Source organism: Oxyura jamaicensis, chromosome 18 (assembly GCF_011077185.1).
Source record: "Oxyura jamaicensis isolate SHBP4307 breed ruddy duck chromosome 18, BPBGC_Ojam_1.0, whole genome shotgun sequence".
Classification (NCBI taxonomy): Eukaryota; Metazoa; Chordata; class Aves; order Anseriformes; family Anatidae; genus Oxyura; species Oxyura jamaicensis.
This window is the reverse complement of record NC_048910.1, coordinates 8,421,085-8,435,278: the sequence shown is the minus strand read 5'-3', so window position 1 is coordinate 8,435,278 and position 14,194 is coordinate 8,421,085. Positions and strand designations below refer to the sequence as shown.

Here is a 14,194-nt window from a genome sequence, read left to right as displayed (position 1 = left end):
ACAAAGCAGATCAGCAGCGCCCGTATCTTCAGATACCTAGACATACAAAAGGCTAAAGCAGCATCCTCCATATGTGCTACATTGTGGTAAGTATTTGTTTCAACTCCAGCACATAAAGGGCAGTAACACAAAGATCCTAAGATTGGTGGGATTGCCAGTAAAGCGATCCTTTCTGGAGACGGACAGACCAACATTTTTACTTCAACACACAACACAGAAGTTCCAGGAATGTTCACAGAACACACCAAAAGAAGCCAGGGCTGAAACCATCTAAGCCACTTAGAGGCTCTGGACATCTATTAACCTTATATTTTAAAAGGATATAAAGTTTCTAAATCCTTCAGGCATCCTCAGCCTCCTTCTGGAAGGATTAGTCAAATAAAAGCTTTTTCCACCCTGGTCCTTCAACAAATGCCTCAAAACAGAGCTGTCGTGAGGCAAAACCACCACTCACTTGTCACCAGGCAGGAACAAGCCACCAAGCACACCGTCCTTCTCCTCGATCCGACACACGTCTGAGGCCTCGGAGCTCTGGGCGCTCTCAATGGCACTGTCCATGTCAGACTCATGGTGAACCTCTTGCTGTGCTAGCGTCATCGTGTCGTCATCAGGAAAGAGCTCCGACTCACTGTAGGCACCTTCGCTGTCCAGGTAGGTGCAGTCCTGGATTTCACCACCCTGGCAAAAGAAGAATTGGAAGGCAATTCAGATCATCCCCCTAGGCAGGTAAGAGGATTCAAGGGAAGCAGTAACCCACCCTCTGGATGCCCTAATAAGCATGAGTGGTATTAAAGCCATAAAACAAAAAGCTTGACCTACTTTTCAAAGGCCAGATCCTGCAAGCCCCTAGGGCAGCTTGCACCTTCCACATAGGGTTTGAACACTGCCCCTGACCTGCTGTCTCTTCCATAGGAGAGAGATGCAAGACCCAGTTATAACATGCAGTCATTGGCCTAATTCACTGTCAAAACACAATCAGAGTTAATAAATATCCTCAAAGGATTTTTAATCTGAGAAGAAGCATCCTTTGCAAGAAGCTTACTGCAGGACCAGCTCTCAGTTACTTCACGCTTCGCGCATTATCCATTAAACAAAAGCAACCCAGATAAGTGTAACACCTTACTCTGTCTTCACGGGTGGGCAAAAATCTGTTTTTGGAGGAGGGGGGGGAATTCGGCAGGTGTTAAAACACTGCCACAACCAAGACTTACCGGGAATCAAAGACACGAGAGAGTGGCGGGAGGGCAGCGAGTAGTGTTAAGGGAAAGCCCCCGAAAGCCTCAAAAAGCACAAAGCCATCTGTTCCTTCTTCCTGGAACCAGTCTTAATTAAGTACCAGCTACAGTAAGACGTCATCCTTATTGCTGCAACACTTCCCTGTTGCTGCTCATCCCCTCCCTCCCCCTCTTGCCCCATGAACATTCACAATAGTCAGGACAAGCTGCTTTGTGCTTTCTTGTACTTGAGGGACAAACAAAAAATTCTTAATTGAAAAAATAAAGCCTAACATTTTGCTCTGTCCTTTGTTTGATACGTGGCAGCACAGTACTGCTTTGGCAGTTCCCATCCAGCGAGACACAAGTTGCTCAGGGCTCGGCAGCGACTCACGCAAATGCTCTGACTCGGAGCCCTGCTCCAAAGCTCACCTGCTCGCTCCACAGGCAGCTTTACCGCTGAATGACTGCCAGCAAGCTAAGGCTTAGTTTACTGGCACAAGTAACGAAGCATTTCGTTCACAGAAATAGCCCATATTTAGGTCCAACTGTCCTCCTGCCCTGCTCCTTCCAAGGAAGCCCAGGGCGGCAGCAGCCTGGCACCAGCAGCAGCACCAGCTGCCCTCCTGGCAAGCATGTTTGCTGGGATGCTGTTACAGAGGCACTGCTGGCAGTGCCATGGCTTCAGGCAGTCCCCTGCAGCCTCTGGGCTTTCCTATGCTAGTGCCAGGGGGATGAAATCCCATGCTACAGCACTGGTGCTCTACGCCAGTGACAGCGATTTTTCTTAGTGGCTTTTCCACCTCAGCACGGTAGGAGTCAGCCACAGGCTGCAGCTTTTTGTGATCTGCAACAACTGCTACTGGAAATGCAGGTCTCGTTTTACATTTTTTTCCTGAAATATTTATATGACTGTGAAAATTCCTAGCACACTGATGATTAAGAAATTCCACAGCATCCCCACTTGCTCAAGGCTAATTAACTAATGAACATCTGAGCAGCCAAAAGGACAGCTTTACCTGCAGTGCTTGGATCTCCAGACAGGCACTCACAGCAAATATCTGGATGCTTTTCTAGCTGACTTCTCAACAGGTCTTTCAGGTACACAGTGAGACACTAAGCATGGTACAGGGCTGAGCCCACGTACACACGCCTTATCCCCCTTTTCAGTGTCAGCCTTAGCAAGCATGAAGCTTTCCTTCAGTACCATTCCAAGACATGTCCCAAAGGTTTTACTCTTGGTCTATCCATGTGGTATTTCCTGAATCCTCGTTGCCTCATGCAGCTTAATTTCCAGGTCTGAGCCACCACCACACCTTCGGCGTGGGCACGAGCCCTCCTCCACAGGGAGCTGGCAGCTTGGCTGCCGACTGCCCTGCTCCTGCTGCAGCCCCAGGCTCTTCAGTACATCTTCTGACACGCACCTTGCACCCTCAGAAGCAAGAAGGGGCAATCACAATTGTTCAGTGCCTGGGGATCTACAAGCAGCGCAAGCAGTAAGACCTTTTTAATAGGTATTGGAAAAGTAAAGATTGTTAAGAGCAATTGAGATGTTTCAGCAGTATCCTGGAGACTTTATTTACTCTAACATTTCCCTTAAGTGTTCTGCTTTGTGCTAAGCCCCGGTGGCACAGAGCTCCCATTTCTCTTTAAAAAATTAATGCAATTAAGCCCTGACTGCCATTATGGAATTGCACCAGCTGGTAAAAATCTGATCCAAGATGGGCAGAGAGGCGTGGAGCTCACAGTGGATCCCTGAAGCATGGGTTTGCAAATCAAGGGAGGAGAGAAAGAAAGGACTCCTGCACAGCCCTCCCTCCCCATCAGCACATCTTTTCTGGAGTCTTTACAGCAGACAAATCTCACTGGTATTAAACAAATTAACACAAGAAAGTAAAGGTCAAAAAGAGCATGAAAGACTCAGTTCTCCTTCCCTGTAGGTAACACCACGTTACTAATAATAGCATCCTAGATGGTCTTTAAAAAAAAGTCCATTAGCAATTAAACGTGCAGTGTCATCTATAAAGACTGAGGGCTCACTTTTCCTCCCTGTCACTTTCTGCCAACCCAGCCATCACATATTTACTGGTACTGGAGTTCTGGTCCATAGCTACAGCACAGATCACGCTGTACCCATGCCAGTTAGCACCATGTTTTCTTTTTCACAGCCTTATCATTCTGCTCCTAAAATTTCACTTCCAAGCCTTGTGGGAAAAAAAAAAAAAAAAGAAAAAGAAAAAAGAAGAAGAAAAAAAAGAAACGAGCTCTTTGAGGCAGTGACCCATCCAAGCCTGAACACCTGCTTTACAACTACTGAAACACCTCACTGCCTGCCTTGGAAGCCCTCCTGGAAGCCGGCCCTCCTAGTACCTCCTCCTAGTACTGGCCCCCTCTGAGTACCTGGCAGCCAAAGCACTGAGGCCCCCTGCCTGCGCACACACCCAGCCCTTCCAAAGCAAGGAGCACGACAAAACACAGCCCTGCCAGGAAGGCTCAGCTCCAGCTGATTCATGTCTAGGTGCTCGAGGTCCTTGCTTCAGCAAGCCGTGCACAACTGGGACCAGACACAGCCACTGTGGGGCTGAAGCCTGTGTGATTGCTTTCTGTGGGTACGATCCACGTGCTCAGCTGTTAAGCAGCAGGAGATCAGGGTGGAGAACCACCAGCAATAGCACGGTGTTTCCAGGCATGAGGATCTCTGCGATGTGCACAGAAATCCTGTAAAGCAGGGGACGTGGGCAGCACCACCAAGGCTCACTCGGTGAAACCAGCCTTAAGTGCAGCTGTCCCCATTACACAGGTACCCAGCCATGGGAAGTTTTCCTTATGTGGCCCAAATAGCCAGCAGAAGAATAACCTTTAAAGCAAGTACAACAGGTTAAGAAAGCCTCTAGTACGAGAAGTCAGAACCGGGGCATGTCACTACCAACAATACAACGGCATCCACGCTTTGCTGACTAAGGCTGTAAGACATTTCTTTAAAGGGGCAATTGTTCAGCAATCACAGGTTCTCACAGCACCTAGTTTCAGTGCCACCAGCTAGCACAAGCTGTTTACAGACCACACCTAAGGGAATGAAACTCCTCCTTAAAAAAAAAGGGGGGGGGGGGGGATGCCGAATGCACCACTTACAGTCTCAATTTACTCCTTCGTGTCTAGGTACCTCCAGGACTCCATGCACCAAATTAGAGCTTGGCAAGACCCAACATTATTCAGGTAGCCATAAAAGAGCTGGTGTGAACCTAAGCAGCACGTTAAAGATTAGGAGACACTGCTGTCCTGAGTCACTTGTTCTCAGTGCACATGCATAAGCTGAAACCAATAGGAGAAAGCAGATCTGACGCCCTGAATATGAATCACTGTGCTTCTTGTTCTACTGGGCAGCTCCCTTCATCCTTGGCTAAGTCAAAAGAGATGAAATTTGTTGAGCTTATTATCTTGAAATATTCACATTAAAAAAATAAAGTTAAAACAGCACCAACACAACAACGCTGTGGGTAGCACTAAAGCACCAAGCCCTTTGCACTTTAACTGGCTGCTCAAGATGTCTCCAAGTGCTCCACAGGCAGCAGGCCAGGCGCTCGTACAGCAACTGCTGAATATTCAGCAACAGTTTGCTCTATAGAAGCACCTGCTGCCCGAAGATCTGAGGCCACTTCAGAGCAACTAATGAATTCCCTTCCTCAAGAGAGGCAATTGTGTGGCCGCATTGAAGCCAGACCCGTCAGCACAGCCTGCCTTCACGCAGCCACCCCGACCAGAAGCAGGAGCCAGAAGCCGGCGATTCCCATGGGCTGCTCTGATCCTTGTGGGGCAGGAAAGCGGCACCAGCACCAGGTGGGTACGGGAACGCAGTTCTGCCTTGCCCTGCAGTGACCTGGCTGGGCTTTCCCACGTTGGACACAATCCCTGAAATACGCGCACAAAGCAGCTGAAAGTAACCGGGCTGGCAGACAGGCTACATGGCATGGCTACGTCAATACATGCATGCTGAAGAGCGATCCTAGTTAAAATTCGCTCCCACCACAGCCAAATCACCAGCACCTCTGACACAGACTCCCTCACGCCATTCCAGAGCCAGCAGGGAAGATGAGATGATCCAAGTCTCCCCCCACCCGGCGATTCAACTGGCAGGAGCCAGAACCACCACAAACACCACCAGAAACAAGAATTGCCTCATGTGCTTCCCTCACCAGGACCATGTCCTTCCCCTGTGCCCTTCTGACAAGCTGAATGCATTAGCAGTGGGACAGATGCAAGCCTGGTGTCCTTGCACCCTCCTCTTCCAGCTTCTTCCCAGGAGAAGTGCAGGAGAAGCCCCCCACCACAGCTGGAAGGGAAGAGGTGCCACATGGAAGTGTGCCAGGCTCGGTGGGCTCAGAGCAAATACTACTTACCGTTGCACATCCACCACGGAGGAAATCCCAGGCACTCACCTTCATGTAAGCAGCCACTGCATTGGGAGCGTTCTTCTAATTACCGGGTAACGAAGAAGGGCGTGAGGCGTTTCTCACCAATGAATCTAGAAACTCACCACTCCCATACAAACACCTGCGTATTTACACTACGTTGGCTGTAACTAAAGCACAGGTTCCTCCCCCAGCGTATTTCCCTATCAGCACTTGGGCAGAGGCTGGGAGGTGCTGACACATCCCTCAACTGGGAAGGGGACAAACTACGTAAGAGGAAAACGCAGAAGCGCTACGCGAGACCACACTGCTGCGCGGGCGTCCACGAGGAAGCTGCCGGCTCTCGCCCACGCGGTTGCGGCCAAGCACAAGGCTCGGGGCTGCCCCACACCTCCTGCTACGGCATGGAAAGAGCTGCACGTTTCCCCAAATAGCTGGGGGTTTAACACCTCTCAGAGGGTTCAACATCAGCGTGCAGAGGATGGCTGTTTTACTAAGCTGTTCAAATACAAAGCTACTTCAGGGCCACCTATCAGTTTGTTCATTGCAATAGCTCCATCCGGCTGTTTAGTTACTCCAGTCTGATACTTGAAGCCCCAATTAAGGCAAAAACTTCACGTGCTCGTGCTGTGGGCATTGGAAGGGATTTCTAGGGGCAAATTTGTTCTTGAGATCTAGCTCTAGCATGGAGTGCAGGACAGCATCCTGGAAAGCTGTGCCCAGACTGGGGCAAGCTGTGACTGCGCTGCAGCGTGCTGCCAGACATGCAATTTTAATGTGTGTACAATAATGTTTGGATCTCGCACAACTCTGCAATTCATGGACAGCAGGGTTGGACTGCATGCCCGAGCTTCAGCCTCTGGGCTGTTGACACCAAACTACACAAGCAGGGGGCAGAGGTTGGGAAGGGCTGCTTTGTGCGCTGGGTAGGAAGCCCACGCTGATGCGCCCTGCCGAGGAGAGGAGAGTGGCAGCGTGCAGGCTGGAGCCAGGCTGGAAGGAGGCAGGACTGCTTACACTCCGCTACCTGTCACATTAATTGGCCGTAATGGATGTGCCAGCCCTCATCACCACGCACAGGGTCTAGATCCAAGCACTCCTTTTCACAGGTCATCGCTAATGCTCTGGAAGCCTTAACATTAAAAGACTTCAGCAGACAGATAATTTGATCCTCCAAAGAAACCAACGAAAAGAAGGGCTCTTTCCCAGTACTTTGAAGTTGCATCCCATCGCTCCCTGGGCTGCTTCTCCCTGCTGGGCTATCAGAGGCTCATCAGTCCCCGCTGCAGGTTCAAAGCAGGGAGCGTCCCTTTGCAGAAGAAAACATCCCAGTCTGCAGAGTTAGGAGCAGAAGTACAATCCCTTCACCCTCAGCATGGATGGGGCCAGCACATCAGCTGCAGAGTTCAGAAAAAAACTACCAAACCATTTGGCACCTTGTTCCAATACTCATTAGGGTGCTTTTAGCTCTGGGCTGCAAGGCAGCTTTCATTCTTTCACATACCTAAAAAGAGAGAAGTGCAAAGTGGCACCATGCTGATACGCTGGTTGCTGTCACAAATGTCACTTGGAAATTCCTAAGGTAACCACTCCAGTAAGAGCAGGGATGAGACCTAATCATCCAAAGAAGTCCGTGGTAACATCTCTAGTGTGAAACAGTGTCTGTGCAAGCTGCTAACCCCTGCTGCCTGGTGCCATGGCCCCTCCAACAGAGCCACCTGCTGGGACAGCCCATGGCAGGAGCCCCCCTTAAATCCCCAGCCCGGGGGCAGGGTGCCCAGGGACAAGGGCAGCTCCACATGGATGGGAGCTGGGGTGCTGCAGCCCCTGGTTTGAGAAATGCTGCTCTACACCTCCAGAAACAGCTCGTGGCATTCGCCTAAGAAGCTCTGCATAGCAGGTAATAAGCATGACATAATTAGCCCTCTTGAGAAGTCTCTGCCTTGAGATGAGGCAGCTCAGCTTGTGAAGGCAGAACAGCAGTAACCGGGAGGGAGCACACAACGCTCTTCTTGGGGACCGTTTCTGGGACCGATGCTCAGGCATGCCCCTGCAGCAACAGCGCCAGTGAGGCCAGCACCAGGACACTGCCAGCAGTGCCATTTACTGTTAACGTTGGCATGGACAGCTGGTGACAAAATTAGAGGCCACCAAGCCCTGGGCACCATGTGGCCAACTGCAGGGCAGTGTCACAACATTCCTCGTGTGCAGGCACCGCGGAGCTGCAGCTCACAGCTAGCAGGCAGTCAGGGTCAGAGGCGAGCTCAGATTGGGCTATTTTGAAGCAATTCTAGAAGCGAACACACCTCTGCATCACAGAGCTGGAAGCTGCTGGCAAAGAAGCATCTTTAGCCCAAGCAGTTGCTTTGCAGTTCAGTTCCTTAATAACCAAGGCTGTGAGTTACAGGATGCTCCTTGCAAGTAGTTGTTTTCTGCTCAGGAGGCAGCTGAGCTCACACGGTACTTGTTTTCCTTGACAAGCCTCAAGGTCACCCAGTTGGGTGAGATGGTAAATAGCAAAAAACTTGCATCATACTCGCCTGCAGGTGCTGCAGGCACATGGGTAAGGCACTCCAGGAGCAGACCTGATGCTGCTGCACACCGTTGCTGGGTGAGGAGGAGGGAAAAAGCCCTCCAGGAGCCACGTTAGGCACAGCACGAAGGATGGGAGGAAGCACGCTGTCCCAGGCAGTGACACCTCCACCTACCTTTAAGCTGTTACAGGAGCCCCGGTCCAAATCCCTTTCCCCAAAGAATTTGGAAACTACACTGTTTGCGTTTCTTTTCTATACTGCCTCAAGTCTGGCCTCCAGGAAACCCCGGGAAATAAAGCCATTGGAAGATAAACAACAACATTAGGATTTTTGCCTCACAAATCATATTTTTGCCTTCCCACCCAGCCGGGTTAGGTTACACTGCAGTCTATAGCAAGGAGGAATGGGAGCGATTTCAGGTCCCAAGGGGTGGAGAAACATCCCAAGCTTCCACAGCACAGTAAGAAATCCAGCCATGCTTGCTAATGAGTAGTTTATGTTGGCAAACAGAGGGAAAGCATTAAGGATGTGGCTTTGCTCTAGCTTATATGGAAACACTTCCCAGAGCCCATTGGTCAGTCTGAATACAGACAAGCCCAGAAACTAGCTTACTCCGTGTTTAAGAAATACCAGAGAAGCTCTAAGAGCTCTCCTTTCTGAGGAGGAAGAGCTCCAGGACCTTGGCTGCTCTTCAGCCAGTGGCTGAGCAAACCACGGGTTAGGGAGTCTTTGTTGCAGGAAGAACTGGAACTGCAGCCTTTATGCAGCAAAGCTTGCAAGTACTGAACTTCAAAACGGTTCAGTCCCCCCTCTGTATATAAAAGGCTTTTTTTTTTTTAAAAAAAAAAAAAAAATAAATAGAAGACAGACTCACTCACCTGCTCTTTTACTTTGTTATAATGGAGTGAATTAGCTTTATTTGTAGATGGGCTTCTCTTTAGTGTTTTTTGAAGTCTGCCAAGCACATCACAGTGCTTGAAACATGACAAACACAAGTTAATATCCCAGCAATCATAAACTCTGGCACATCCAGCAGGCTGTGTTTTTTCACTTATATGGTAAAATACAGAAAAGCACGGCTTATTGTAGAGTCTGCAGCTATGCACAGGCAGAGGATGTTTCTACTCTTGAACTGCACAGACCAAGCAGACAGGAACCAAGAAGAAAGAATTCCTAACATTAGTTTGCACACTGAAAACAAGGCTCAAAGCAGAGCCGTAGTGAAAGACCCCCTGCTACTAACCAGTGCTAGGAGCTGCAGCACCGTGCCCCAGACGTTATGTTAGGCTGTCAGGAAGCACCTACAGAGCCTGTCTCACGTTCAGAGCAGCCATCAACCTAAATGACTATGGGAACAACAACAGGAATTAGATTATAATTATGCTTCAGAATTTAAGGGGTCAGCTGCCAAACACAGCGAGCACTTGAGAACATGAGAGCCAGGATAGCAGATAACTCAGCAGCAACCCACGATTACGCTTTATAACCACTTCAAATATTTCACTAGACACTGTATTCACAAGACCCAAAATGTTAAGCAAAGGTGTGCTCCCACACACGCAACCAGCCTGGTTAATCAGTAACTGAAGCAAAGCTATCCCATTCCCCTTGCTGTTTTGGCACAGGGAGAATTTTGCTTTGCAGCCTCTGCACATGGCTGAGAGCCCCGGCACGGCACCCGCTGCTGAGAAGCATCTGCACATCAGGTGCCTTCTTGGAGCCTTGCTGCCATTTGCAGCAATTCTGCTAGTGCCAAAGTTGAAAGAAGCCTGTTCAACGAGGGTTTTAAACTGCTTAGAGGCTACCATGTCTAGCAATGGGAACAGCTCAAGCTCCTCAGTTTGAACAGCCACAACCTCTTTCACCCATTGTGAGCAATATTCCACACTACGGGACGTCTCTGGGGGTGACACCGTGCTCTTCCACCCACCCCAGAAATCAGCAGGGCCGTGGGCAGAAAGCCCCTCGCATTGCCAACAAGATCCCGCTTCATCCTGGAGCCGTGCTGAGGACCAAGGAACATCAGGGGAGGGTGATCCACCGCCAGCAGCAGCGAGCAACCCCACGCTGTCACCATCTGACAGGAGAGAGTTTTTAACGGGAGCAGCTATGATAATATATCAAAAGGGATTGAAAGCTCCACATTTTTTTCTGGTATAAGGGCTTGAACCCAGGTTCCACAAAGCCCACATTTGGGCACCAACTCTCAACCTATTTCAGGGCATTCCCTTATCTGTCCTTCCTCCCCAGTATCAGCCAAGTAACAGGAGGTTTCTTCCAGACAGACAGTTGTTTGTGCCCCCAAAGGCCGCTAACCGTGTAAACCTGCCGGAACAGATGAAGATCACTGCTGTTATCAGAGCAGCAACACGGTGCTGCCACCCCAGGACGGACGCCACAGGTGGCTTCCTCACAGGACAGAAGGGCGCGACATCCCGTCACTGTCTCGGAGGATGCACCCAACTCCGGACCGAGACCTGCTGGCAGCTCGTATACTCTCGTCACCCAGAGCTCCAGAGGAAGGTCTCTGGCGTGAAATGCTCTCTTACCCTGCCAAGCGTGTGCAGCACAGGCCCCGAACCGCCGGGCTCTGTGGGTCGGAGGCAGGAACAGCCCGGGCGCTGGTGCTGCCTGTGCCGGCAGCACCCTGGAGCCAGCACGAGGCGCTCACAACCACGGCTCGGTACGGGGAGCATTCAGCAGCGGTAACCAGACCCAAGCGCACCGCCGGCAGGCACCGGCCGGGCACCGGGAGCCGCCCGGGACGGCGCAGGGCCCCTCCAGCACGGCCGCCCACTGGCTCACCACCGTTCCCCACGGCTCGGGAGCGAGCCCCGTCCCCCTGCAACCGATAAAAAAGGCCTGGGCGGCGGTACCGGCCCCAGGGCCGGGCAGAGGGCATGGATGCTGCCGCCCCCGGGCACGGAGCCGGCCGCTGCAGCCCGCCCTGCCGCCGCAGCCCCGGTGGGGGTTCCCGATGCTCCCGGTGGCACCGAGCCCCCCGCCTTGCCTTGCCTTGCCTTACCCGCTCTGCTCGGCTCCGTTCCGCCCCGCTCCGCGCCGCCGCCGCCGCCGCCCGCACCTGGCCCGGCAGCTCCAGCCCAGCCCCGCCCCGCCGAGGGCCGGCCCCGCGGGCGGCCCCGCCCCGCCCCGCCGTTGCTGGGCGACCCGGGGGGACCCGGCGGCGCCGCTCGGTACCGGGGCCCCGCACGCTGCGGGCCTGGTGGGGCGGCCGCCCCGGCGCTGGGTGACCCGGTGGCCTTGGCCAAAAGCGTGTCCCATGCTGCAGTGCCCCAGCTCCCGCTGCCCTCAGCGCCGCCCCTACCAGCCCGTTGTAGGGCTCTGTTTTCCCGCTCCTGCCGTGCTCTCTGGCCCTGGTGCCCATGAGGTGGTCGCAGGAACGCGTCCCGTTGTCTGACTCAGTTCCTCTCGGGGTGTCATGTCCCCACAGGGCTTGCTTCTCCAGGCCCAGAACAGTGTCCCGGGCAGTGCCACGGGCACAGGGTGTGCTTCCAGCATAATCTGCCTGGTTACCCCTCTTCAGACTACCCTGGGATGGTAAAACACGGGCAGCTTCCCCCATGATGGTGGTGCCACTCAAAAGCATCCTCAGAGCTGCAAAGCAAGCCAGGTCTGGCGAGGAGGTACTGTTTGTTTGTCCCTGACTTTATCCCTTCTGTTATGAGACAAAGAAGCACACCAAAAAGGCTGAGAACACTCACACAGACTTTGTTCTTTGAAATTTACTTCACTTCTGAGAAGTTGTGTAACTTCCTTTTTCACCATACCTCACAAGAATCGTGTGGCCTGTGAACACAGACCTGTTTCTGGGGGTTTGCAGCAGAGGGGGGGTGCAAATAAACATTTTCTGCAAAGCCTCAGTCAGGGAGCCAGGCTACAGCCACACCGAGTGTCACAGCTGCCACCGGAGCATGATGTATGACAAAAGCCTGTCCCGCCGATGCAGTGGACAAACACCTCTCCTGACCTGGAGCAGCACTGGGACAGGACAGCATCTCTTGCCCCTCCTGCTGCCACTTTCCAAAACCTGTTTTTAAGGTTAACTTTGGGTGTTTCAAGACAGTCACATGGAGCTGCTGGGGGTGCGCTCTGACAGTGGTGCTTAAACAGGGACACTTGCATCCTCAAACCTTTTGGGCTTTACTGTGCAGCATCTGCAAGACTTGCCGGAGAGGAGTTACCGGCAGCAGAGGATGAGGAAACAAGAAGCAGTGGGCAGCCGGTGCCTGCCTGCCCCACACAGACAGCCCCAGCTTCGCATCTCTTGTCCCAGGCACTGCCGGAGCCTGTCCTCATCTTCATCACACCCAGTGACTTCTAAATGTAAAATATTGTTTAAAAGTAAAAAATAAGAAAAAAAGAGAAAAGAAGAAGCGTGTAGGACCCAGCAGGACTCCCAGCAGCTGCAGTGTGGCTCTGGAGCCTGAATTGTTACCAACAGCACCATGGCTCCAGGCAGCACAATCCATGCCACTGCCCACGAAACCAGAGGCTTACAGCGGAGCAGAATCAAGCCCTTCATGCTCGTGTTCCCAGCGGGCCTGCTCACCAGCAGGGCAAAGAATCAGGTCTGTGCAAATGGCTCAGTGCAACTCCACAGCACCTGCCCAACCAGCACTGTGATACAAGTGTGCACTGCAGAGCAAGACCCTTATGAGAAGCTGCAGCAAGTGCTGCACATTTTGCTGGGGATCGGTCAGTACAGCTGTTAAATGCCTGTCTCCTGATTGTCTGCAAAGCCCAACGCCTGGATTACAAAGCCCTGTCTTTAAGCACACAGTATTACAAAATAACTCTGGAGAACTCGAATGGCGCGTTGTTCTTCACCATGGCTTTTTTTCTGAGTGACATTTAAAAGAAACAGCAATTGTATTCTGATTTCACAGCCATTTATGCAGCTTACCTGGTTTAACTGAGTTAGTCCTGGTGAGGAATGGCGCAACAGGGATCAAGAAGTCCTCCCAGCCCTCCTTCTACTCATTGATTTAACTTAATGGGAAAGCCATTATTATGAGGCAGAGCTGGGGACCATATCACTGCTTATTAAACAGGACACTTCTAAAATCCGTGTCTCCTCTCAGTATTCAATCTGAAAGAGGTGGTTGTATGGCAGGCATTCACTGCTGAATAAGTAACAAACATAAATAGAACAACCACATGCACAGACCGTTTTTAATGGTTTCCCAACAGATGGAAGAAGTGTTGGAACTGTTGCACTGATCAGGCACTATCACAGCCCACGGGGAAATGGTTCCGGATACTTACTAAATATTTAGTGACCAGAGCTATATTTTCAATAACTTGTGATGAACAAAATGTAAAATAAATCTTTAACAGATAAAGCAGCAACAGTGGAAACTACTATTATAATAGAGATGTTAAAAAGATGCGTACAAATGTTTGGTACATACACCAACCAAAACATTACTGTGCATGTTGGGCAGGGCTTTGGCATTTACTACACCGTAATAATTGAGAAGGCATAAATGTCTCATTGACTGAAGTGTTCCTCGGTAAAGGTCCTAGGAAATGTGCAGTTTTTAGACAATCGCTTCTTATTAAGAAATGACTGCATAAAAACTTTATTAAGTAGGTGCTTGCAGAAGCATGCAGAGGAAATTTGGGCAAAATATTAATCTTCCGGGGATTAGAGGAAGATTGCTAAATAAGTAAGTGCCTAAATCACACGCAGTGCTGATCCCAATAGCACTGAACGCCAGGGTGCCTGCCGAAATCTGTGTCTTCTGGCCAGGAAATGCAGAGAAGGGCACGCTGCTGAAAGGGTTTACAGCAGGGCAACCTGCTGATCTTGTACAAAGCGCTGCACTTTCTTTTGGAGCTGTTTGGAACAAAGGCTGGCACCTCCTCTGCTATTCCAGAGGCAGAATCCTTCCTCTGAATCTCACTAACACATCGCTCACAGGCTAGTCGCCCTAATGACAAGAAACTGGAGCTGAAATGTGAAGAACAGAGACTAATTAATAATGAAGATAATGAGATCACCAGAACGTATAGA

At 51.1% G+C, this 14,194-nt stretch overlaps 1 protein-coding gene across 8 annotated transcripts in view; it reads right to left on the bottom strand.

Annotated features, from left to right (window-relative positions):
* The window catches only part of RAB11FIP4 (RAB11 family interacting protein 4), a 124,262-nt gene that overhangs the window by 21,619 nt on the left and 88,449 nt on the right, over positions 1 to 14,194 (bottom strand). For 4 of the 8 annotated variants that reach the window (XM_035342079.1, XM_035342078.1, XM_035342084.1 and 1 more), the window contains one exon: positions 455 to 678. In XM_035342079.1, the coding sequence (XP_035197970.1) occupies positions 455 to 678 (224 nt within the window). The other 4 variants (XM_035342082.1, XM_035342085.1, XM_035342086.1 and 1 more) reach the window with 4 other exon arrangements.